Source organism: Meles meles, chromosome 15 (genome assembly GCF_922984935.1).
Source record: "Meles meles chromosome 15, mMelMel3.1 paternal haplotype, whole genome shotgun sequence".
Classification (NCBI taxonomy): Eukaryota; Metazoa; Chordata; class Mammalia; order Carnivora; family Mustelidae; genus Meles; species Meles meles.
The window spans coordinates 18889851-18917433 of NC_060080.1; the positions used below are offsets into that span (position 1 = coordinate 18889851).

Below are 27583 nucleotides of genomic sequence, written 5' to 3' on the forward strand. Positions count from 1 at the left end.
TTGGGTTGATCTTCCAAGCAAAACAGGAAGGTGGGATTTCAGGGGGTTATTCAAGATACTGAATTTTGAACCTCCACTGCTCTCTAGGAACTGTGTAAGGCTGATCTGCGAGAATGAAGACGTGTTGATCCTCCATATTATCATCACATATCAATCTTACATAAAAATACAGCTATTATACCCCTCATCATCTTTCAATCTTAAAATGCTTTTTAGTTTTTCTAGTAAGGAACTTTTAGGAGAAAAGAACACTCTTTCTGTATCAAGACATATGCAATAACTGTCTCTAACATTTTAGGAAAAAACTAGGTTCATTTATGCCTACATTTCCTTTCCTTTCACTGCTGTTTCAAAAGCATAAGACTATGGTGGGCAAAGTCCAACAAGCCTCTCAGTATAGTCTGGATCACGTTTCTTTTCCAGGACAGAGGCTAAACAGCAAGCCTGGGGTTATCCCAGGCAAAGGTGATGCTATGCTTTCCTTTAAGAAGGTGACCTGTGGTTTATTAAAGCAGCTATTACTGGAAAACAATTATGTCTATACAGAAAATTATTTTTCATATTGTTACTTATAATATCAACTCAAATGTGCTAAAAATGAACAGGGAAAATACTAGAGAGAAAATAATACATTAAAATGTTAATATTGGGCGCCTGGGTGGCTCAGTGGGTTAAGCCGCTGCCTTCGGCTCAGGTCATGATCTCAGGGTCCCGGGATCGAGTCCCGCATCGGGCTCTCTGCTCAGCAGCGAGCCTGCTTCCCTCTCTCTCTCTCTGCCTGCCTCTCTGTCTACTTGTGATCTCTCTCTGTCAAATAAATAAATTAAATCTTTAAAAAAAAAAAATGTTAATATTGATTACCTTAAGTGGTATGATTACAGGTGATCTAAAAATTTTTAATTTTATTTTTTAGTATGAACATGCATTACTTTTATAATGAAAATGATAAATGTTACTTCAAGGTTATTACCTGTAATTCCCCTTGCCACCACCCACTTGAATTTTTCTTCAGGATTAATATTAACTGCCCTGGTGCAAGACTTAGTTGTTCAGAACCAGAAGCCACGTACGCTGAAGTCACCTGAGCAATCTCTGAAAAGAAGACAGATAAACTATGAACTCAAGACAGAACACTGTAGCAATTTTCCAACTTCATTATTATACATACCAGGTTTCTTGTTTGATGTTCCAGATTTGCTAGCACTCCCAAAACTCTGTAAGAAAAAGACACACTGTTTTACCATTTTCTAATAATCCAGATGTAAGAATGCAAAGGTTACTAGGAATTAGAGATTTCTAATTCCCAGGACTGTTTCTTTAAATGAAGATCAAAATAACAATTAGTCTTTTTAAAAAAATTTTATTTACTTATTTGATAGACAGAGATCACAAGTAGGCAGAGGCAGGCAGAGAGAGAGGAAGGGAAGCAGGCCCCCTGCCAAGCAGAGAGCCCAATGCGGGGCTCAATCCCAGGACCCTGGGATCATGACCTGAGCTGAAAGCAGAGGCTTTTTTTTTTCTTTTCTTTAAAGATTTTATTTATTTGACAGAGAGAGACCACAAGTAGATAGAGAGGCAAGCAGAGAGAGAGAGAGAGAGGGAAGCAGGCTCCCTGCTGAGCAGAGAGCCTGACGCGGGACTTGATCCCAGGACCCCGAGATCATGACCTGAGCCGAAGGCAGCGGCTTAACCCACTGAGCCACCCAGGCGCCCCGAAAGCAGAGGCTTTAACCCACTGAGCCACCCAGGTGCCCCCAAAATTAGTCTTATATTAACCAAGTAAGTAAAGAATCCAAAACACAATTATAGGGAGATCTGGTCTACTAATAGACATACATAAGTGGTTGATGTTGGCATCCAATGATTCAACAAGAATAGCTTATTAAATCCATCTTTCCTGAATACCAAATGTGACCGGATACCTCTCATTTATCAGGTTAGCATCAATGCCCACCACCTACCACATACCTTAAGGCATATGTGAGTTTTACTGCTGCTGCCTAGGAGTCAATGTTTTTAATTCTTTTGCATATTCCCCCTGAACCTCACATAAGAACAAAAAAAATCCATGCCCTGAGTGGCAACTATAACCTCAGTCTGACTGTACAGGACAGCTGCACCAACAACCTTCCTTCATTTCAGGAATCTGAAGAAGTAAAGGGAAGGAACGGAACACCTTTTTTCTGTGAGTGAACACAGCTATAGTGGAAGTACTGAAGCTGAAGAGATGCTTGTCAAGGGCTAACGATTTCCGAGTACTTACACGAACAGTATTTAGAAACCACCAATTGTGTAACAGATGTAGGTTACAGCCGATGAATTTTACATACAGTCACTTATTTAATTTTCACAATAACCCTATTAAGTATTATGATTATCCCCAGGTTACAGAGAAGGAAACTGAGATACAGAAAGGTGAAATAACTTGTCCAAGGCCTCTAAGTGTTAGAGCCAGAAGTCAACCTAGATGGTTCTCAGCGGGCAGTTTGCGGATCCCTGGGGATGGTCCTTGAGCCCCTTTCAAGGGGCTTTTTCATTAAATAAAGACTTTTTTCATTCACAGTATTAAGACGTTATTTGCTTCTTTTGCTGTGTTGACATTTACCCCAAGGAGTAAAACTGCTGGTGCCTTAGCATGAATCAGGACAGTGGTGTGAAACTGTACTAGAGGTCACAGTATTCTTCACAACCACATCATCACAGGACAAACAAAACCGGTTTCCCTTAAAAATGTCCTCAATCAAGCAGTAAAAATGTTATGAAATCTTAGGGAAACATGATCTTTTGAAAATTCTGTGTGACTAGATGGAAGTAAGCCTCCAGCGTTCCCGCAGCATACTGAATAGTAAGATGGCTATCTAAAGGAGAAGCACTTGCGTGATTAAACTGTGAGCTGAACTGGGGTTTTCACGGGACGTTTTTACTTGAAAGAACAACTAAAGACAAACTCTTCAGACTCGGGATTTAGCAGACGTTTTCTCCAAGATAAAGTATGTCTGTCACATCAAGGAATACAGCTGACGGGACTTGTGGCCAATGATCCAATTCAAGATTTCAAGAGAATACTGAAATTTTGGAAACCTTGCATCTACCACCATGAGTTTGACAGTGTCAAAGTATTTGAAGATTCTCCCATGAGATCTATGGTGATATTAACAAATAAAATTTTTTTATATTGTATAATGAAATGTGGCAATACAAGGAATATCTGCATAACTCAGGGATTCCATCTTTCCCAAATGACCAATGCATGGATTAAAAAATCCATTCAATGTCAAAACAGAGTGGTGAATTTTAATATAACAGTAAGAAATGTTCACTGACATGGCTTTAGATTCATGTATAACTAACCTGTAACAATTTAACACTAAGTTTTGGTACAGTAATATCAAAGCATAACCACAGGCGCCTGAAAATGTTAATAAATACTCCTGTCTTCTCCCATATCTGTGTGAGGGTGAATTTTCTTCACATATGTCAACCAAAAGAATGTATCACCACAGACTGAATACCGAACCAGTGAAGAATCTAGCTGTCTTCAAGGTAAGCCAGACATTAAAGAGCTTTGCAAAAATACAAAACAATGCTACTCTTTCTACCAAACTTTCTTCCTTGAAAATATGTTGTTTTTCATAAGAAGCGAGTTATTTATATTACCATGTAATGGGTTTACTTTTGTTACTTTATTTTTTAAAAGATTTTGTTTATTTATCAGAGGGAGTGAGTACAAGCAGGAGGAGTGGCAGGCAGAGGGAGAGGCAGGCTTCCCGCTGAGCAAGGACTCTGTCCGCCCCCCAAAGGGGACTTGGGATCATGACCCGAGCAGAAGGAAGATGCCTTAACAGACTGAGCCATCCAGGCATTCCTACTTTTGTTACTTTAAAATAAGTATTTTTAAAATTCCACAGTTTTAATTTCTAATATGGAAAATATAACTATGTGTAACCCATATATATATGTATTTTAACCTATATGTGTATTTTTAAAATACATTAAATAAAAGATTTTACTTATTTATTAGAGAAAGAAGAGAGAGCAAGTGCTCTTGGGAGACGTAGAAGCAGGCTCCCCAACGAGGAGGGAGCCCAACGTGGGGCTCCATCCCAGGACCCTGGGATCATGACCTCAGCCAAAGGCAGAGGCTTAACCCACTGAGCCACCCAGGCATCCCCCACCCATACAGTTTTAAAAACTCTTTAGAGTGCCCAATAATTTTTTAAAGATTTATTTACTTATTTTAGAGAGAGAGAGGGAGAGAGAGTGAGAGTGTGAGGGGAAAGAATCTCAAGCGGGTTCCCCACTGAGCGCAGAGGCTGACAGATGCAGGGCTGGATCTCAAGACCCTGCTGAGATCACGGCTTGAGGTGAAATCAAGAGTCAGTTGCTCAACTGACTGAGCTACCCAGGTGCTCCTAAAATCCCCAGTAATTTTTTTTTTTTTAAGATTTTTATTTATTTATTTGACAGAAAGATCACAGGTAGGCAGAGAGGCAGGCAGAGAGAGAGGGAAGCAGGCTCCCTGCTGAGCAGAAGAGCCCGATGTGGGGCTCGATCCCAGGACGCTGAGATCATGACCTGAACCGAAGGCAGAGGCTTAACCCACTGAGCCACCCAGGTGCCCCCCCAGTAATTTTTAAGAATGTAAAAAGTTCCTCAAATCAAAGAGTTTGAGAACCGCTGTACTGTACGGCACTAGCGGTAGGATGAAAGAAGCAGGAACTGAGTGTAGGATGAGTCACATTAACACTAGAGCTGCAAAGATTTACAAACTCCTTGCAGGTGATCCCTGGGATCTGGGACTCTTTCCTAGCTTCAGTTACCATGACGCCCAGCTCTACCTTTGGCTCCTACTCTTAGAAGTTTCATGAAATCCTGTCCCTCTTATCTAACAGGATCCCCACAATAAACTCTACTTAACTGGTGCCACCTTCAGTGGTGTCCTTACAACCAAAGCTTGTCTATACATGGGTCTCTGTTTTCAGTATGAATCTCAATACACAAGAAGGGAATCATTTTGTTTCTATATCAAAATAACTCTACCTCTTGATCTTTTGGTTTGACATAATTTGATGGAAAAATTCCAGTTCTATCTCCAATGCTTCCTGTCCACCACTCTCCATCTTTCTGGGTCACCAGTATTTCTTCACCTTCAGTGAAAGTCAAATCTCCAGGTTCTACACTTGAATATGAATAAAGTGCAATATACTCTGTAGGAAACAAAGCAAAAAGAAACGAATTTGGGTTGTAAGATTATAGAAAGAAAAAGATTATGTTAATCTCCAAACCTTGTTCAAATTAACTGAAAAAGACCTTGCAAGTTAAGGAAACCGAATGTAAAAAGATCTTAAAATAGAAAAAAGAATAAGGCAATTATTTAATAATTTCTAGAAAAAGATGATTTAACATAAAGCTTTATCATAGGGTTTCTTCCTTTCTCTACTGTAGCAGCATCATCATCACCACCATCTTATCACAGAGAATCCAAAACACAAATAGGTAGAAGTATCTCTACAGAGTTAAGGTATGAAAATATTTTTTCAATTTCCTTACACAAAATATATTTTAATATGCTACGTTCTTTTCTCTCTAATTCTTTTATATATCATTATGGAAATGCCCAATATTCAGCTGACATCAGTATCAGGAGCCAAGTTCTACCACAGTGACGCAGCTCCTAGCACAGTGCTTGGCACAGAGTAGATGCTCAATCATACTGACTTTTTTGGGAAAATATATTGGCTTTGGTTTCCATCCCTGTCATTACTGCTACTTAGAATAAACAGTCAATGACCTGGTGGTAGAAGTCTTTCTTTGTTTCCAGTTAATTTTATTTGTCAACATGGAATTTCATCTGTACATCATAAACTAGAAATGACTAGGAACACCATCTACAACCTACTTACTGTTCATGTTCCCAGTATTACTCAATTTAGGTGATTTAACAAAACCAAAAATGCCTGCAAGGTTTAGGTATGCTGCAATTAGCAGGTCTTCCCCAAACACTCCTTCCTCCCTTCCTAGATTCATTCCACAGTGAACCTATGTATGGGTCCACTCTGGCTGGTGATCTGAGTTCTCTAACCTTTCACAGCCATGCCCCGGCTCTTAACTTTCCCTCCATCCACAAGAGCTTTCTCTTCCCTTTTCACTATGCGAAATTCTACTCCTTGAAGATGATCCAACACTGCCTTGTCCGTGGATTCATAGGTCCTACTCAAAATTCAGTTCTATGTACTCATTACAGAATTTCTTACAATGGTATGCCTATACTCCCCAGTCTACTGTGAGGACTTGGGAAATTGTGTTTTATTCATCCTTGTATTTTTTAGGCTTTAGCACAGAAACTTTAACATAGTAGATACTGAAAAAATGGTTTAATTTATCATTAAGCTAATCTTCTTGAGCAGTAATGTAAACATAAAATGTACTTCTACTATTCAACTAATTTTACAGTGGACATATACGATTCATTTATAAAGCTATGTAAGTGTTAAATGTCAGAAACTTAGGGTGGATAATCTTTCATTTTTTTCGTACAGTGAAATAAAAAAATAAGTCATTAGTCAGCCCAAAGGGCTACAGAAAAAAATTTCTTTGTAATAATTATGATAAAGTGTACCTTGATTTCAAATCCTACTTAATGATTTATGATACACTGTAATTAAAATGCAATTTGTAAATAACTAAATGTACTAAAATTGCCTAACCTGGATATCTAAAATAATAGGAAAACAAAAACCTTCATGCTATCTCACTGCAACATTTTTCATTTATGATCTTATTGAGTCTATGCTGAATTTTTATAGTACTGATTTTCTAAAAGTGCCATGTTTTCTATATTCTCAATATGCATATGAAATAGCTAAGGGGCAGGTTCTCCTAGGCCTACTTTAACAGCAAAGACATGGAAACAAGGCAAATAACAATGTGGGAAGTCAGACCATGAGTCAATAGCTAGTCTGACTCCCATTTAATTAACAACTTGCCAAAAACTCACCATCTCCAACTGTATAGGCTGCAGAGGTAGGTTTCTTGTTTATAGCTGCATACAAAGCTTCTGGTCTGCCAAATAAATAAACAAACAGATTTAAAAAAAATAATGAAACAATGATATCAACAAACAAAAACCAAGAAAGGAGATCAGCAGGTGTTTGCACTACTTTCTTTTAGGGCTTTCTAAAATTAATTTAAATATTGTCTCAGTACACAGGCTAGAAATATTCTCATAACACAAAATCATTAGGGGACTAAGAAGGGCCTAGTTATAAAGCTCTAAATTTTTTAATGAAGTAATTTCAACATGATTTATAAATAGTTTTTTAAAGTGTGAGATACTTTGCCTTTCTAGAGGAATTTAAAAGACACAAGTGCTTTGGTAAATGGACAGTAATTTAGTAAAGCACATAGGGGGCTTGGCTTGGTATAGGGAGAAACAAGAAAACATAATATATTAATTTAAAATTTGTTTAGAGCACAGAAATTAATTTTTATATTTCAGAAACAGTAAAGCTTTAACTTCCAATGTAACCCAAGAAACTGTCTTTAAAAATGTGGAAGACTGTCGTACTTAAGAACTAGACATCTGTAGGATGCACCAGTGCTCCCCAGGACCCTTGAGGAAATTATACAGTAAGGCAGTTCTCAGGGAACAGACTGGAAACTTACTACAGCTCATGGCCACAGCTTAACAGACTGCCTTGTTTAAGGCATGATCTCTCCATTACTTTAGGCTTTTCAAGTTGCATGCCTTATCTGCTAGAAAAGGTCAGTAACTGAATGAAAAGTTAGGGGGGAAAAGCATTTAAACTTACTGTCTTTGCACTTAGGTTTTCTACTCCATAAAATGTTACGGTGTTTAAATAGATAATTTCTATCAAGGGCCCAGCTCAGTGCCAATATGCACCTGTCAGCTCTGAATTGTTATCACTTACACAATTTTAAGTCTAAAATTCCATGTCAGTCTGAAGAGTAAACTTCTGCATTTGAACTAAAAATTCCTACAAAGATTTCAGCAAAGATTAATTTACTTTTTTCATCTCATCAATTAGAAAACTGCAAAGTAGGTTATTCTATACAGCCTGACAAAAAGTAGCAGAATCCGAACTCAAGCCTCTTGATTTCCAAAGCCCTGTCTCTTTCATTCGATCAGATCACTTTTCTATTTAGATCAATTTCCATGAAAAACACAAGAGACAGCTGCCCATTGCTACATTAGAGTACTTATTTCTTAAACATCTTAAAGATGTCTGATGATCTGACTCCTCTGTGCACAGGGAAATAAAGGCCAGAGACCTTGTCTAATTTTCACTTGCTGTTCATATGAAAATGGATTCAACTGACTGTTCGTTCACTGACTCCTCTGCTTATTCACTGAGCTAACATGACTGAGAAGCTACTGTGCAGCAAGATGACACGAGGCAGGGAAAAACTGAAAGACAAACAAAAGACATGGACCCTGTCCTCTTGCAGCTTACTCTAGTAAGGGATATGGGTAAGAACATGCATAACTACAGCCCAGTCTCTTCCGAGCAGTTAGAGAGGTGTGATCTTCAAGGAATTCTGGAGGCCCAGAAACCACAAACCCTCCACTCTGGCAAAGTAAACCTTTATTTAAAAACTGACAGTGCAAAGTAAACAAGGAAGAAGTGCTCCAAAGGAAATGAAAAAGAACTTCTCTAACTGACCTGATAGCACAAAGAAAACGACAGATCTCAAATTTTAAGCACTTTGAGAACTTTAGGAATCTGAAATAACTAGAATAAAAGATATTCTAAAACTAGTACAAATATCTGAAGTGCACTTTTTCCCTCCAGGAATTACCCTCCTGATGGTCACACTCAAGCGTAAATGGTTTACATTCTACGGTGGACTCACTAGGGAAATCACCACCATCCACATCTCATGGAAACACAAAATGCTTACTCTTCCCGCTTGACTTCACTCCCAGGGATGATTTTGACATAAGATTTTGGAAACCATCCTCTTCCTCCATGTACCTCCCCAAACCACCAATTTTCTTGCTGCTCCAAGACAGTAATAATATCATGTTTTGAGAAGTTCAAGTGGTTATCTTTCTTTGCAGTCCAAGAACAAAGGGCCTGTGCCTTTAGGTTTTCTACAACCTGTCCCTGTGAATACAAAACCACAAAATTAAAAAAAAAAAAAAAAAGGTAACCGTGATTTCTTTTTCTTAATATGTAACTTATTAACTGTTTAAACAGAGACAAGTTTGGTGTGGTGGTGACTTAAGATAACCTTTATCTATCCACCCATTTAAAATGATAGATGACAGAACATTTGAATAGCCTTCTGTTTGTTAAAGACTGAACACCTACCGATCAAGGAAACATCTTGGCACGAAGGAACACTGGATTGGAGGAGAAACACTGGGCACTCAAGAAATGTTTTCATAAATCCATCAAGCTGGTATCACGGAACAAATGCAAAGAGCTACTACAGCCCTTCCTATCCTCCAGTTCCTGACACCCCCTCCCTGCGGTCACCACAGGTCAAAGGACACGCCACTAACCAATATAGATGGGCCGTGCTCTCCTCCCTCCACGTCTTAGATTTCCCTCCCCAACTTCCTCCTGGTATTCTTACTCATTCTCCTTTCCTTGCTCCTTTGGGAGGAAGGAGTGTTTTGTTGATAAGGCTCATCTCTTCACCTGTGCCCTAAATCTTCTACTATACCCTCCATTTTCCAAAACTATTTTGCAACATTGTGAAGTGCCTCTCTAAAATAGCCAATCTCTCCACCTCTCTGCTTAAATTCTACTTCTAAATTCCTTAAAGACAGGAACTCAATCCATTTTAATTTAGGTTCTGCACCCACCACACTACTGAACCTCTTCTTGACAAGGTCACTGATAATGTCAAAGGCAAAAAGCTTCTTCCAGACCCGTATCTTCCCTGATGTCTGAACAGTGCTGACATGGCTTACACCCCTGTCCTTCAGAAAACTCACTCTCTGGTGCTTAATGGATCCCATCTTTGGTCCAGGCCCTTTCCTTTCCTGTTTCCACATGATTTCCCTAAATTATCTTATTTATGTCTATGCCTTTTCAAATCTATCTTAAAAAAAAAAAAAAAAGATTTTATTTATTTATTTGTCAGGGAGAGAGAGAGAAAGAGAGCACAAGCAGTCCCGTTGCAGGCAGAGGGAGAAGCAGGCTCCCCACCGAGCAAGAAGCCGGAGGTGGGACTCGATCCCACTGGGATCATGACCCGAGCCCAAAGGCAGAGTGGCTTCCTCAAACATATATCTTTCTTTTTTTTTTTTTTAAGATTTTATTTATTTATTTGACAGACAGAGATCACAGTAGGCGGAGAGATAGGCAGAGAGAGGAGGAAACAGGCTCCCCACTGAGCAGAGAGCCCGATGCGGGGCTCGATCCCAGGACCCTGGGATCATGACCTGAGCTGAAGGCAGAGGCTTTAACCCACTGAGAAACTCAGGCGCCCCCCCCCTTTTTTTTTTTAAAGATTCAAATATATATCTTAATTATAACTTTATCTCCTGAGCTCCAGTCTTGTAAGTCAGACTCTGCTTATGTGGCCTTCCCACCACGTTGTCTCTAAACCAGATACCTAAGTTACAGGTGTGGGATGCATTTTTGGAACCCACGGAACCCACTCCTCTTGTGATGCCCACCAAAGACAACGCCATCACCATCCTTTCTGTTATTCGAGCTAAAGAGCCCAAAAATGTATAGAAGGAAAATCCATTTCCTCTTCTCCATGTTTTCTCTCCTATGGCACGGGTTCACAGCATCCTCTCTCGTTCCTCAGCTACTGCAGCACCCTTCCTTCCTTAATCTCCTTCCTTTGCTTCCTTCCACTAATCTAAGCCCCTATACTACTGGTGGGGTTAGGTTTCTAAAATATGTACCTCTTAGGGGCACCTGGGTGGCTCAGTAGGTTAAAGCCTCTGCCTTCAGCTCAGGTCATGATCCCAGGGTCCTGGGATTGAGCCCCACATTGGGCTCTCTGCTTGGCAGGCTGCCTGCTTCCCCCCTCTCTCTGCCTGCCTCTCTGTCTAATTGTGATCTCTGTCTGTCAAATAAATAAATAAAATCTTTTAAAAATAAATAAATAAACAAAATATATACCTCTTAGAAACTTTCAGGGGCTGCCCACTGCCAAGCTGCTGGGCACTGTACCAAACACTTCACAAACAGACCTCCACCTCTAACTGTACTTCCTGACTCTTGGTTTTGGCTCCGGTCATGATCTCAGGGTTGTGTGATTGAACCCCGCGTTGGACTCTGCGCTCAGCACGGAGTCTGAGTTTCTCTCCCTCTGTTCCTTCCCCCCACTTGTGCGTGCTCTCTCTCTTTTCTTCTTCTCTCTCTCTCTAATAAATAAATAAATCTTAAAAAGGAAAAAAAAAGCATAAAGCACACAAAATTAAAAATACACACCTGTCCATGAATCGGTGATACAGATCCAGGGGACACAGTACGAGTAAAAGCTGACTTTTTCTGCCATGACGTATTAACAGTTAGGTTTGTAAAAGATACATTTTGATAATCAGTCACTGATGCTGGTTGATTTGAAGAAAGTGATCTGTAAATACAACACTTCGATATAAGTACAGTTAATCATTTAAAATCTAGTGAAGTACTACAAATTTATCAGCTTGTATATAATTTATTTTGTGTTTAAACACAATTTGTGGGAAAAAAAATTCATGAACAAAGTACTGTCCTACATTTTTATTTATTAAATTTCAGTATGAAATTTGGAACAAAAGGTACTCTTGGAGAGCCCAGCACAGATTAGACTATGATTACGTAGCACGCTGACACGAATACCTATTAAGTATTTATATATTGTCCAAAAAAATGCATAAACTCCCTGTCAGCAAAAACTTACTCAGAGGAAGTTGAGGTAGCAGATACAGATACTGTAGGGGGAAGTAAGGCCTTCTTAGGAGACACAGATTTTTCACCTGATGGCATTTTTTCTACGTAGTTACATGGAAACCAGCCAAAATTTCCTTGAAAACTACCATAAAGCCAACCAGGTTCTCCTATGGTTTTTTCATCAACCTATGGAAACAAAAAGAAGGGTTAACAATGGTTAGAACGCCACAGATTTACATAGGAAAGGAAATGCAGACTACTGTATAGCAGCCTCATTTTCAGAATTAAGCCTATGGAACTGAAGAGTTGATGCCATTCTCTACAAATTAATGGGTCACTCACTATCTCTAATGACTGAAAAAGTGCCTTTTTAAATTTAATTTTTAATTCCATCCAAGTTAAATATGAAAATAGTTTACAAAAACAAATAGCATTCCTCATGGCTTATGATAGAAGACCCCATCACTCATTATGCCCTGATTTCCACTCCTCATAGTAACTTGCCATTTTCAGTTATTTCCTCTGTATTACCTTCTCTATTTCTAAATAACATATTTATACTACTATTTCTTGAATGCTTCAATTTTAGACATTATCTATTGGCTTTTGATAATGGAAAATCAACATTTAACTGTCTTTAACTACATCTTCTTACTCTATCAATACTGCTATCTCAAAATTTTTGGTTAAATTATATTCAATGTTTACATTATTATGACTCTGTAAATAAATTTTCACATCTGAATCATGCACTATTCTGATAATTACACTTACTTTCTTGCAAACTTGTTATTATCCTATAGTTAACCATTAATTTTTGTTCAGCTTAGTTTTTTCTGTTCCTATGACAGTCTTCTTGAACTCTCTAAGAGTTCTGAATACTATTTTTCAACTGGTAACACACATAAGTGGTTTATAGTTTCATTTTTTTCTCCCTTTTATTGCTGAGTAATGTTACATTGTATAGATGTACCACAATTTTTGTTTAAATGCTTACACCTACTGATGGACATTTGAGTGGTTTCCGGCTTTTGGCTATTACAAATAAAACCATGAACGCTTGTCCTCGTATATTGATCTTGTATCCTGCAACCTTGCTTGCTAAACACACTCATTAGTTCTAGCATCGCTAGCACAGCTATGTAGTAACTATAAAATGGTGTTCTGAACCAGAACAAAAGAAACCCCTGCTAAAATATCATCCTGTAGATCTAGTTTAAGACTACTTTAAAACAGCCAATCCAGAGCACTAAAACTGAAGACAAGAACATAAGAGACCCCAAGGAAGTATGCAACCTAAAGTAGTATGCTCAGCAATTTACCTGATTTAAATGTTGGTCTCAAAGCCTGGATCACTGACAGGTATGAATACTGGCATTCAAACACTAACTTCTTCCTTTTTCTACAAACTGTTATAAGTCTACTTTCTTTAATACTTTTTCCTAATATTTTCTATTGTTCCGAGAAGAAAAGGCCCATTCGGGGCGCCTTGGTGGTTCAGTGGATTAAAGCCTCTGCCTTTGGCTCAAGTCATGATCCCAGGGTGCTAGGATGGAGCCCCACGTCAGGCTCTCTGCTCAGCAGGGAGCCTGCTTCCTCCTCTCTCTCTCTCTCTCTCTCTGCCTGCCTCTCTGCCTACTTGTGATCTCTATCTGTCAATAAATAAAATCTTTGGAAAAAAAAAATGAAAAAGAAAAGGCCCATTCATTTAATCTTTAGAATTAGACCAAGTTTGCTTTGTCAGGGGTCGATTTTAACCAATTTCATATCTGTTTATTTATAGCTCTAATTAATTTTTACTTGTCAATTTACACAGAGAATTAAAATAGAAATTTTTATATTCTCACAGGCTAATGGAAATTATTACTTCAAAAACAGCATTAATACATATGAACACTGGAAAAATAGGTTGTCATGGAAAATGTTGCCAGGGCTCAGTGGAATTTGTAATCTTTTTCACTTTTAAACAAATCTCTTCTGCTACCCTCATCCATTAAGTTGATTAGATCTTGCCTCCTATCTTACCAAGGATAGGGAAGCCCTCAGATCTGAGCTCACCTTCTAACTCAGCAAAATGCATTTTTAATAATCCCATCCATCCTTTCTTTCAGCTCTCTAATCACTAAGAAGAAGTTATCTAGTCCTTCCACTATTCTCTCCTCCTGTGCTCTAGATTCCAAGCCTTCCAGCCTTACCAAGAATCTTCCTCATCTGCATCCACTACTCAGAATAGAGAGGTCTGCCAGGGAGACATGAGGTGCCTTCCTGAGTGTTCTGTGTTCTATATGTTGATCCGAGTGGCAGTTTCACAGATACACATGTGCACAAATAATTTGAGCCATATATTTACAGTTGTGCACTTTACTAAATCCAGTATCATTAATCCTTTCCCTCTCTGCAGATCTTCTCTATCATTATTTGAACTTGCTCAGCTTCAGCCAAGTTAAAAAAAAAAAACCACCAAAAAACCATAAAACAAAACATAGAACAACTTCCCTCAACCCATACACCTATCATTTTCTCTCCCTTCCAACTTTCAAAAGCCAAGCTTCTTCTAAGAATTTTGTATATTCACTGTCTCCTCTTCCTCCCTTCCAGTTTGTTCAGGTCACTAAAATCCGGCTTCTTCCCCTGCCACTCCACTCAACTAATACTGTGTTCCTCCAGGTTAACAATAGTTGTGATACTGTTAATCTAATGGTTATTTTCTTTTTTTAGTCCCATCTTATTTGACATGCAGACCCAGACCACTCTTCGCAAAATTCCCTCCTGCTAAACTACTCTCCTGGCTTTTTCCTACTACCTCTCTTTGTTTCTTTTAAGGCTCCTATTCCTCTAATAATACCTCCAGTGTTCATGTCTCTTGGGGATTGCATCATCAATCATCCTCTATACTCATGTCAATTACCATCACAACATGATGATGACACTCAAACTGGCCTCCTCTGATCTCTGCCTGAGATCTCTCTGTATCTCTGGAGAGCCAGAGGTGTATCCGTCCACCTGCTGCCTAGAAATCTGAAACTCACCCCAAATTAAACTCATTGTAACTCTTACTCGAATTCCCTCCTTCTGATCTTCCTCTCTTAGTGAATGACACTGTCATCAACCAAGGTGTCCAAATCAGGCATCTGTAACACACGGCTCATTCTTTACATTGGTGATTCAGCACAGAACACAGTCGAGAAACTCTAGCTAACTCAATGTTCCCGTTGTCACTGCCACCAGACTGGCTTGATGCCCACGGGCGAGGTCTGCTGTAAAGCTGGTAGCTTTCCACCACCTTCCTTCCTCTACTGCAGTAGAAAGTCTGTCTTTCTCATGAGACTATCAGAGGTTTAAGGGCAGAGGCCATGCCTTGTTCACTATATTCCTAGCCTAGCACAGCCCTCAAAAAATATTTGTTGACAGAGTAAATAAATAAAGATATAAGCAGAACTATCAGTGGGCTCCTCCCCACATAGGCTGCATCTCTTCATTCTGGACCCAAGTCATCATCATCAACAGGTGGAGGATCAGGAAGGCCACCAGACTGTGGCACTGTCAGTGGGCGCAACGGTAACAGAAGGAATAGGGACCATCTCGAGTGTTGGAACAGATGTTTCTAGTAAACCCCATGCCAAGTATCACTAAATATTGGCTATGTAACAGATAAAATACACCAAACTGGTGACCACGCAGGGAAAAATGAAGGCAGGCACTGGCTCGGTAGTCCAGGTAATAGTACCTTAATTTATTAAGAAGAAAACTGAAGCAGAGACTAAAACCCAAGTTAGTATGCTTCTAAAGTCTGTATTCTTTCTATTACGTCACAACAGCTGTAGCAAATGCTATTCCCTGCATCTTCCCTTATTCATCCATTTTCTGTGGTTTGTGACTATATAAAAGAGGGCTTTTGTTTCTAGGAAGGGGGGACTGCATCTAATTAGAGCTAGAGAACCTGCCTCCTTCCATTCTTTTAATGTTGCCAGAAAATAATCAGCTTCCCCAAATTTCACTGGTAATTTATTAAAAAAATCAGCATCACCTTTTACGATGTGAAGCAATGGCACAGTGTAAAGAACACAGGATTTGAAAATCAAAGACATGTACTTGCAACCCACTCCGTCACTGGCCTGCTGACTGTTACCTATTGTGTAAGTCTAAGCTGCCTTACCTAGAATATGGCAGTGATAATATGCAACTGTGCAGTAAGTTATTAGGGCCAAATCAGATAAACTTAAAGATATGCTTTTTAAATGATAAATCACTACATAAAATTATAGTCATTATTATTATAGAAAGTTATATATTTCATTGTATTAAGCTTATTCGTGAACAAAAAAGATTGTTTCCTACCTGTATGATATCCCCAGAATTAAAACTCATCTCATCATGGCTCCTGGCTTCAAAGCGATACAATGCTTTATAATTTACCAAAGCACTAGTTGGCTCACCTAAAGAGAAAATAATGGTTATTATTTGCTACTTTCATGTACACACATCTTTATGATGACTCAATATAAAGAACTTATAAAATCAAAAGGAAAAAAAACTGAACATCAAATAGTAAAATGAAAATCCACTTGACACAGGCTTGTTAGGATTTAAATATCTTGTATAGTCACAGAATCGATATAAAAGCAAACAAGAACATTCATCTTCAGTAGAGTAGGAGGCAATGAAACAAAGCCATGACTTGCGGGGTGTGCCACACGCAGGGGCGTTGGGGAAGGCAGAGGAGTGGTGGCAGCTAAGCCGTGCAAAGCGCAAGGAGGCCAAGCAGCAAGGTTTGTTCTGTGGCACTCGGGATGTAACAGGGAGGAAGAGGCAGAGAGAGAGGTCACAGATGAGGTTAGCAGTGAACAGGGTTCAGTGAAGAAAGAGCTGTAGATTTACCAGTATGGTTCTAAAAGAAAAGCAGAAGAGCTCACAGATACACTACCCTTAATAAGATTAAAAATACTTAACTTTATTTGCAGAATAAATGCTTTGGCTTACAGAAATTTCAACACATGTATCATCAATAAGGATTCAACTATTTGTATATCCAAAAGAAATACAGTAATATGTAAGATATCTTAGGAATGGATACTGAGCTGTATCATGAACAAAACATACCGTCTGAGAAAATTTCAATATGCAAAGACTTAAAATTTTACTGTCGTATCATTAAAATAAACAGTTTAGTTAACACTGGTTGAATAAACTACAACTGTTTACTTCAATCATGAAAACCATGTCAGGGTCTGTTCATAGCTACTCAGTGATTATGATCCTCTTCTTTTCTACAAGTTGTTTTAAGACTTCTACCCTCAGTCTGTTGTAATAAAGCCTATGCAGTTCTCCAAGTTTAATTAAGAAAAAGTTTTTTTCTGACTCAAAGGTTTACATTTGTTAAAAAAATTTTTTTTTTTTGCTTTGCATCATAATCGTTTTATTCTTATTGCTTTCATTGTTCTGTCTCAGAAAAATCAAATCTATTATTTTTATCCTTATCCTTACACGGCTTCTCCTCCACTTTCCGCTCCTCTTCTTGAACTTTCTCTTGTGTCTTTTCTTCCTGGAGTCGCTTTTGTTTTTCTTCTTCCTCCTTTCTAAGACTTTCTCTCCATAAGTTTTCTTTCCCTTGCTTTGCTTTCCTTTACATAAAAAAAAAGTTTGCATAATGTCCTAAAATTTTTGTTATGCAAAATAACAACAAAATAAAAATATCAGATCTTATTCCTCACAAACTATAGGAATATTACATATTTCTTATGTATTTATATATAATCTTATGTATTTATCAAATAGCAAAGACATTAGCATGGGGTGTGGAGAAACAGTGGGGATCATGGATGAAGGGGAAAACCAATTAATCAGGAGAGGACCCTTGGTCAAACAGAGGAACTGGGGAGTAGGACTGACAATTTCCCATACCCTTAAATTCCCTCCTATCAGCCAATCTCCCAATGCTGAGAAGAAAGGGGAACTATTCAGAAAATAAATACATAAGGTATATCTAAATGTTCTTCCTCTCTCTCCCGATTTCTTACTTTCTGTCTAGATTTTTCACAAGGACTGTATTTCAGCTCTTATTTCCACTATCTAGCTAACCCCTATTTTCAGGATTTGCTCATTACTGTGGAAACAGGAATTGCTTCTGGGCAGATTACCTACTTTCTATATTACCCCTTGGAAGTCTTTTTCATTGTTAGAGAGCAGGGCATGTTCCCCTATAGGTCCACGCTTCCGTATATGCTTCTATGACATTTGATAACAGCTATAGCTTGGTTTCTAGCTGGGCAAGATGGTCTATGCCCCACCAAGGAAGACATCTTGGCTTAATTCCATGTCTCAATTCCTATATAGGCCCCGAAACTGCAGACCCACTTAGTCAGCCACATTTCTTCCTCATTCCTGGACTGTCTTACACTCATACTCCTGGTTCATTATCCCATGACTAGCTTCCCCTTGACCCTTTGCAAATCCTCCCATACCCGCTCTCACTGCAAAGAGTGCTTCCTCCAGCACTTTCTGTGCTTTGACGGCCACACTTCTCTGAGGTCCTTTCTTCATCTCAGCCACCATTCCTTTTCCTGGTTAGTTCCTCTGTCGCCTTTTCCGACATTCTTCCACACTAAGGTGACCTAATCTAGCCTCTACTTGAATTCCCAGAGATCATAAACACCACAGAGTATTTACCCCATGTTTACTGGGATAAAGAAAGGCTAGAGAGTTAAAAGAATATGAAATTAAATTCTGATAAACTTTCTTATGTGTCAGTGCATGAGAAACGGTTCAGAGCCAGAAGATACCTCAAAAGCTGGACAAAGGGCAAGGAGGCCAAACCTACACTGAAAACCTGACTCTAACAGCAGGAGATAAGGAGGGAGCCTTCCTAGGCAAATGGCTAAGAAATAAAGTTGTTATTTCTAAGACAGCTCTGGACTGATTCGACATGTGTGTCTGCTCTGATTTCTTTCCTCTTCTATAGCAGGATAATGTGTGAGGAGGATGAATGAAATGAAAATGTGTATTATTAATATGGATTGCTGGCCTAGAAAAAATTGTGAGCGGTGATGAAGAGATGGCAAGACACTTGCAACATATCAGCAGAAAATCCTGACACAATGACCAGCTATGTAGTTACTGCACTATTCCCTTGTGCAACGTTCAGTGGCAGTTAGGTGGTTAAAAAAAAAAAAAAAAAAAAAAGCCTTCTTAATTTGAACTTCACTGTCTCTGCTTTTACATTATTCTATGTTTCTTGTTAGCGGCCACAAAAGTAGGGGCCTTGGAGTAAAGAGTACTACAGAATTCTGTTTAGCAGTCTCCAACTCCTACTGGAATGATGAAGAATCAAGAACAAGGAGTAAAACCAGAGTGTCCTTGCATCACAGTCAACAGCGGCCACTCATTAAGTGTGCTGGAAGTGGTTATTCTGAAGCCATTAAAAATAGAGGCCTACTACATGGTAATGTGTCTTTCTTGCCTTCCTAGTAACTGTTAGCTCCTTCATGGGCATTACTCGTCTACTTATCTCCAAGGCAAAGCAAAGCTGGCTCCTTAGTATTTGTTAATTATACTGATTTCTGACGCTAGAGAACTTGGAGGGGGTCACAGTTAAGGAACATATTAGAAACAGGACCTCACAACAGAAAAAAATCATGCCGAGTCTACACAAATGCCTCTGATTCTGCAACTGTCTTACTTCTTGCTATAAATGCAAGCAACTGATAAGCTCAGTGGCACAAAGAGAACTGCATCAACATGGCATTATAATACTCCATCTCATCACTCCACCTTATCACTTAATAAAATTAAGTATTTGGTTTTTGTGATCTTTCAGCAAACTAACAGATTTACAATGGAGAGATGGAAGTGATGAGTATAAGACATTTGTGTTTGGCTTGTTAGCTACATTATTTTTACTTATGAGGCATGCATCAATATTTCTATTTCTCAGGTGGAGAAATGGGGTTCAAAAGGCAAAGTGACTTAACCAAGGTCATCCAAATAGTAAGTGGTAGATCAAGAAGTCTAGTCCAGGTCTGACTCCAAACCCCCTATTTTTCACCAGTGGAACATAAAATTAATTACTATAATCTCAGTCCCTAAGAGAAAAACTGAACTTCTAAAATTGAGACTCAAATTAGCATCCAAGGATAATCCTTTTATTTCCCTTAAATTTTCATAGTCAAACTAAGATATGGGCAACAAAATTAGAATTCTAATAGTAAAGTAGTATATTAAATTTATCAGCTATATTACCTTATTGCCTCATCTTCTAGTTTCTTTTTCTGTATTAGCTCTGACCTTTTTCTTTCAATTTCCTTCAACTTGTCACGTTTGATTTTATGAAGTTGTTCAAGCGCTAACTGCTGTGTGTTGTAGCTTTCTCTCAGTTCCTAAGGAGAAAATGAAAATAAGTCAATATGCCATTGATTTAAATATTTTTGTCTTATATACTAATGTGGCATTTTCATTAAGAGACAAAAATCTGAAAGCAAGTTAAACTAAAGTAAGAAGAGTAAAAGTTTAAAAAATATCTAGATGATTAAAAAGTCCTGAATACAAGTATTTAAGTCCTATAACCACTGAGGACAAATATATGTTAAAGTCATGTACTTGTGTATTAACTCTTTTCTAAGGAATAAAGATAAGCCAATTTCATAAGCCAAATCATTGATTTGATACTTTATTTTCAATTAAAAAAAAACCCAATCCATTAAAAATATGGGGAAACGGGGCACCTGGGTGGCTCAGTGGGTTAAAGCCTCTGCCTTCGGCTCGGGTCATGATCCCAGGGTCCTGGGATCGAGCCCCACATCGGGCTCTCTGCTCAGCAGGGAGCCTGCTTCCTCCTTTCTCTCTCTGCCTGCCTCTCTGCCTACTTGGGATCTCTCTCTGTCAAATGAATAAATTAAATCTTAAAAAAAAATATATGGGGAAACAGGGTGGTGGCCTAGTCAGTTGAACATCCAGCTCCTGCTTTTGGCTCAGGTCATGATCTCGGGGTTGTGCAACAGAGCCCTGCATCAGGCTCCATGCTCAGCTTGGAATCTGCCTGAGATTCTCTCTCTCCCTCTCCATCTGCCCCTCCCCCCGCTCATACTGGCATGCGCTCTCTCTTGCGCTCTCTCTCAAATTAACAAATCTTTTAAAAAAACATGGGGAAACAATCTGCTTATTATTTGAAGAGGAATTTTATTCAGTCATATTTTTTTACATATGTAGGTTGACTGCGTACCCGTAACTTATCCAGTAAGGTCCTGAACTAAACACAGAAGCACTTATTAAATAATTCAGCTAAAACTAAAAATGGAAAAGATAATGTCTACCTAAAATCATGACTACAGTAACCCAAAATAATGAGAAGTACTGCAAACAGGAATTGAAATAAATACCTGCTTATTGAGCATCTAGTTCTATGTGGTGTCACAGAGATGCACAGAGAATCAAATTCAGGGCCCACTGGCTCTCAAGTTTTTGCCTTCAAAGAGCTTAAAGTCTCAAAGCAGAGAAAAGTCCCAAAATGTGGGATAGAGATAAGCACCTTAGCAGAAACCTGTGACTACTTGTTCAGCATTTTCCTTCCATCTTCTAACAGCACCTTTCCCACAGCACCTGCCCAACCCTATTCTGTGAGTTTGTTAGGAATCTGTCACTCAGATTCCACCCACTCCCACTCAGGTGCAGTCATTTAATCTAGACCTAACTAATCAATCACAGCACCCCACCTCCCTGGCCAGAATGACTGGTCTAAAGGACATACGCATGGATCCAAGCTGAGCCAGAATCCTTTCCTGGGATTCAACAGACTGAAAAGGGGAGAAAGAGGTCTTTTCTTCTCTAAACTCATTAAACTGGGATAAGACAAACCTGGAGCTGTCCCATCACCAAGTGACACCACTGGGGTGGAAATGAAATCCATACAGAAAAGAGGGAAGCAAAGGGGCGCCTGGGTGGCTCAGTTGGTTAAGCCTCTGCCTTTGGCTCAGGTCATGATCTCAGGGTCCTGGGATCGAGCCCCGCATCGGGCTCTCTGCTCAGCGGGGAGCCTGCTTCCTCCTCTCTCTCTGCCTGCCTCTCTGCCTACTTGTGATCTCTCTCTCTCTCTGTCAAATAAATAAAATATTTAACAAAAAAAAAAAAGAGGGAAGCAAAGACTGAGGACAGAGGGAGGGAGGCCTGGAGGAATCGACTCTCCCAACTGGATTCCTACGCCTAGGAACTGCTCCTTCCTAGTAGCACTTGTATGGACTCAGCAGTCCTGCGACTCTTCCAGTAACAACTCTTGTGAGCTTAACTATTTGAAATGAGTTTCTTTGACATGCTATCTACAGAATCTTGAACAAGAGAGTTTAAAAAGACTGGATTAAGGAAGAGGAAAGAAAACCAAACCAAAAAACCCTCACAAAAACCTAAAATAATCAAGAGGTTTCATGGCAAAGGTGGAACCTTCCACAGTACAGCTGACCCTCAAGTAATCGGGGTTGAACTGTTTGTGCACACCTATACACAGATTTTTAAAAATAAATACAACAGAGTACCATAAACGGGTTTTCCTTATGATTTTCTTTTCTCTAGCTTAATTTTAAGAATATAGTATGATATACATACAATACACAACATATGTATTAATCACGGTTATAGGTTAGGTGCCTAGTCAATAGTAGGCTATTAGCAGTTAAATTTTGGGGAAGTCAAAAGCTGTATGCAGATTTTCAACTCCATTGGGCATTGGCGCCCCTAACCCATGTGGTTCAAGGGTCAACTATATTTGGTAGAATGTTTTGGTAAAAAATGTTTTGGGGTATCTACCCACACATAATAACAAAACTAAACCAAAAAAGTCCTCCAAAACAACCTCCCCCAAACCCAAGAAACTCAGTTTCTTTCCAGAAATAAAATATCTTATAAGTAGATCCTTTTAACTTGATTTAAGTGATAGATATGATCTGAGTACAGTGGGATGTAAGTCTGAAGACTACATCCAAAATGTCTGAGATCAAGACTTGCAGCTTAAGCCACTAACAATACAAATACTGCATTCAGCAAAGCTTCCACAAATCTCAGCTTCAACAGTTCTCTTGGTCACACCCTTCTCTAAATTCTACTGAAAAGCAGAAGGATATGGTGGTTACAATCTATGGAGGAGCAGTCTGGCTTAGTGATAAGGACTCTAGGAACATCAGTCTGAATCAGGCTCTGTCAGTGATGGGCTGAATGACATCAGGAAAGTTATTTGCAGTTTCCTCATCTGTAAAATGCAGTTAATTCTAGCACATGCCTCACAGTACTGTTGAGGATTAAATGGGTTAGTACCTATAACGTGCTGGAGGACACAGAGCAAGTACATAGTAAGTTTAGCAATTATTATTGGCTGAGGTCATAAAGAAAAAGAACTGTAAGGTTAAAGGAGAGTAAAAAGGAGCCAAATTAACATCTGATCTTCTTATGGCTGCAAGATTAGCCCTCCAACGCGTCCTGCAAGATACTGTTTCAAGTCTTCCTTTACCAGCCCATTCCTGCAGTGTCTGAGTTCATGAGCTTCCCATGCTCCCCAAGGCATCCTATGCCTTCCTCTATCATAATCAGCGTCTCCTGACTGTATGGTTCCCCCCAACACTGGACTGAGTTTCGTGACAACAGGACTGACTTTCATCAAGGTATCCCCACCCAAAAGGGCCTGGTATTGTGTGGATATTTAATTAATATTTCTTAAATGAATGAGAATGCACAAACAACAGTCATACATATTAATAAGATTTAAAGAACACTATGAGGCTTGCAAGAAACTTCCTCTGCCTGACTGCAATAATCTTGGCAATTCCTATCACTAGACTCATTCCTCTGGATTAAGTCACTGCTTCCAGGAGGCTCTTGTTCAACAGATGAGTTAACTGAGGACAAGTAAATTAATCAGCACTTGTGGACAGTACTGTCGCAGTCTTAAGAGAATGACAGATCTTTTTCAGGTTAAGGAAGTTCTTTTCTTTTCTTTTTTTTTAAAGATTTTAATTATTTGACAGACAGAGATCACAAGTAGGCAGAGAGGCAGACAGAGAGAGAGAGGGAAGCAGACTCCCTGCCAAGCAGAAAGCCCAACGCGGGGCTCGATCCCAGGACCCTGAGATCATGACCTGAGCCAAAGGCAGCGGCTTAACCCACTGAGCCACCCAGGCATCCCAGGAAGTTCTGTTCTTAATTTGCTAATAAGATTTTCATGTTTTAATCATGAATGGATTTAAAACTTTCTCACATACTTTTTTAATAAAAAGATTTTACTTATTTATTTGACAGAGAGATAGAGAGCACAAATAGGCAGAGAGGCAGGTAGAGAGAGAGAGAGAGAAGCAGGCTCTCTGCTGAGCAGGGAGCCTGATGTGGGTCTCGATCCCAGGACCCTGGGAACATGACCTGAGCCGAAGGCAGCTGCTTAACCGACTGAGCCACCCAGGCGCCCCATCACATGTTTTTTGCACCTAATGAAATAATTTTTTTCCTTTTAATTTCCTTTTCCATTTTTTCCCTTTGTTTATAGGGCAAATTACATGTTTTTGTATGTCAAATCACCTTTGCATGACTAAGATAAATCAACTTTTTTGGGTCATTATAGATTACCCTTTTTTATAAATTCTACATTTGTCTTTTTAATATTTTTTAGAATTTTCACCTCTACATTAAACTGGCCCATAATTATCTTTTTTTTTTTTTTAGTATTTATTTGACAGAAATCACAAGTAGGCAGAGAGGCAGGCAGAGAGAGAGGAGGAAGCAGGCTCCCTGCGGAGCAGAGAGCTGGATGTGGGGCTCGATCCCAGGACCCTGGGATCATGACCTGAGCCGAAGGCAGAGGCTTTAACCCGCTGAGCCACCCAGGCGCCCCCATAATTATCTTTTCTCATACTGTTCTTATATGTTTTGCTATGTCTGTGATAGCTTTGTATAAGTTGGGAATAATCCCACTTTTCTGTATTTTGAAACAGCTGTGTAAGACTACACTTGATCTTAACCAAAAGGCTGAATGGCAACAAAAACAGCTATGTAAGACTAGATTTACTGGTTCCTCCAGTAAGGACTCTGTGCTTCTTTTAGGAAAGATTTTAAACTATAGATTTAAAATATTTTATAACAATAGAGCTATCTAGATATTTTATATTTTGAGTCAGTTTTGGCAAGTCGTAATTTGTTCATCTACGTTTAGCATGCACCAGCAGACTGGGGGGGAGAGGAAGACAGAATCCACAAGTAGATTCCCCGTTGAGTGCACAGGCTGCTGCAGGGCTCTATCTCAAGACCCTGAGATCATGACCTGAACTGAAAAAAAGCGTTGATTGCTTAACCAAATGCTTAACTCAATATGCTCTTCTAATGTTTGCAGCATATATATCTATATTTCCTTTTCATTCCTAATTTTATTACTACCTTCTTTCCTTTTAAAATGGTCTTGCCAAAGGTTTAATTTTATTAATCTTTAAAAGAGTCAAATATTGGCTTTCTTGAATCCCTGTATTAAATGTCTTTTGTTTCATTAATTTCCTTCTACTAGTTTTGCTTTATTACACTAGTCTTTTTCTAGCTTCTTAAGGTGAAAGCTTAGCTTATGCATTTTCATCTTTTCCCCCCCAATATAACCGTTAATGGTCAAATTCTAATCATCTAGGTTGAATTTCTGCTCTTATACTTACTAATAACTGTATAACCTTGGGCACCTTCTGTGTCTTAGCATACTCCTATGTGGAATGTGGAGAAGAATAATACGGACCTACATCACAGGGTTAATGTAAGGATTCAATAAGTAAGACACTTAGAACAGTGTCGGTTCCAGAGAAAGCCCTTAATAAGCCCTAGCTAATATCAATACGTCTTCATTTATGAATCAGCAAACAGCTACTGACACCTGATATGACTGAGGAGAAGTCTGTTAATTTACACTACCCCCCACCACTCTGTTTCCCAGTGTTGATATTTACTGGTGGTTAATCTACTTAGCACCTTTATAACTTAAAAAAATACACTTAATCTACTGTTTCATTTTCACAAACACTTGACATTGTGCAACTCTAAATTTTTCTCTGTCTCTTTCACAGACGCTGATGATTTCATCCCAGATACCTCATCACTATTCTACGTAACTACCACCCCAATGCCAGTACTAAATTACAGACATTTAACACAGCCATATAGTATTATTTAATACAGAGTTCACATTCAAAAATGTCCCCATTACTGTAAATACTGTCCTCAATAATAGCTTTTTCCCTTACCCATGATTTCATCAAGGGTCACACACTGCATTTCGCTGTCACGACTCTTTAGTGTCCTTTAGGCGTGGCTCTTTGGTCTCCTTAAATCATAAAGATTTCCTCCATCTTTTATGAGATTCACACTTTTAGAGTGCGGGTCAGTCAGCTGTTTCATAGATCAAATCACAATTTGGGTGTGCCTAATTTATTTCCGTACACTTAGATGAAATTATTTTTGGCAAAAATAATATAGCGGTGATGTTGTGCTTCTTTCAGCGCAATGTATCAGGAGACACATAATGCTGGTTTGCACCATTCTGGTAATGTTAAATTTGACCATATGGTTTAAGACTGGTTTACTTAGTTTCAGTCCTGAGTGTACCTCAACATGGCTCAACAAAGCACTCACAAAATTTTTAAATCCAGCACCTATTTCTACTGTTCTCATTACTCAGAGAGAGTACTTATTCTGCCATCCTGGTAGAAATGGAAGATGTAACTCGCTGAACTTTAACCACTAATATGGAACACCTCCAATAGTGACAGGAAGTAATGTTATATTCTGATTTTTGCTTAAAGAAAGGATATAATGTTCTTTCCAAAGGCCAGGTCTTAAAACAGATTCAATGGACAAAATAGAGCTCAGTTTAATAATGTGATATAATGTGATACAAAAAATTTTTATTAGTCATGAAAAAAAATCCTAGCAGAATGCAAATTAGCACCTCAAACTTAACATCCAAAAAACCCCAAAACAAAAAACTCTGAACATCTGTGTAGCACTTTAAAGTGCTTTTACACATAATACCTACATTTGATCTTGATAGCATTCTTGTAAAATAGAGAAAATGATGATCAATTCTGAGACTCAGAAGATGAAGTGACTTGCCTCTTTTTGAATTATCTCCACCATGTCATTCAAACCCCAAATCATATCACAGATTCTATATTTACTTTCACTTAACTCCACTTTCAGCTCAATTACTAAAATATCTTTATTAGATAAGAAACACTTTAAAAATTAAATGATTTAAAGGGATTTGAAACAAACAGTATTTCATGTCCATTCTAAAGTAGTCAAGAACACAAAAGCAGCATTCTGATTCAGAGGAGGCAACATCAAGTCTTAGTAACAACCACTAACCAACCCTAATGTGCTCGTTCTCTCAGCCTGTTAAACAGTAAGGGGGATAACCCACCTCCATCCTGAATCAGAAGGGCCATCAGTAAAACTCAATTTTAGAAGCACTGTCTGTAGTAATGAGGACTAGTTAGTAAGGCCAGAATGGCAAAGCCCCAATGGAGAAATTTAGGACAGAGGTCTGTGATGAGCCCCAATTCTGCACATTCCACTTTGTCTCTAAGGAATAGTATCTCCTCAATCATTATCCCAAGTCAGCAGTGGTGACCTTCAATGCACTGAAAGTCCTGTGGTGATTCAGGATGATCTGTACTAATAAGAACAACAAAAAAATTTGTATGGTGCATGATCGTTCACAA

At 38.8% G+C, this 27583-nt stretch overlaps 1 protein-coding gene across 3 annotated transcripts in view; it reads right to left on the minus strand.

Annotated features, from left to right (window-relative positions):
• Positions 1-27583, minus strand: part of ITSN2 (intersectin 2) — a 137504-nt gene that overhangs the window by 43844 nt on the left and 66077 nt on the right. For all 3 annotated transcript variants that reach the window (XM_045978872.1, XM_045978873.1, XM_045978874.1), the window contains 10 exons: positions 20103-20239; positions 17352-17488; positions 16206-16303; positions 11878-12053; positions 11424-11568; positions 8923-9128; positions 6998-7062; positions 5041-5207; positions 1169-1214; positions 971-1092 (listed from right to left, as the gene is read on the minus strand). In XM_045978872.1, coding sequence (XP_045834828.1) covers positions 971-1092; positions 1169-1214; positions 5041-5207; positions 6998-7062; positions 8923-9128; positions 11424-11568; positions 11878-12053; positions 16206-16303; positions 17352-17488; positions 20103-20239 — 1299 coding nt within the window. The remainder of the gene's footprint in view (positions 1-970; positions 1093-1168; positions 1215-5040; positions 5208-6997; positions 7063-8922; positions 9129-11423; positions 11569-11877; positions 12054-16205; positions 16304-17351; positions 17489-20102; positions 20240-27583) is intronic.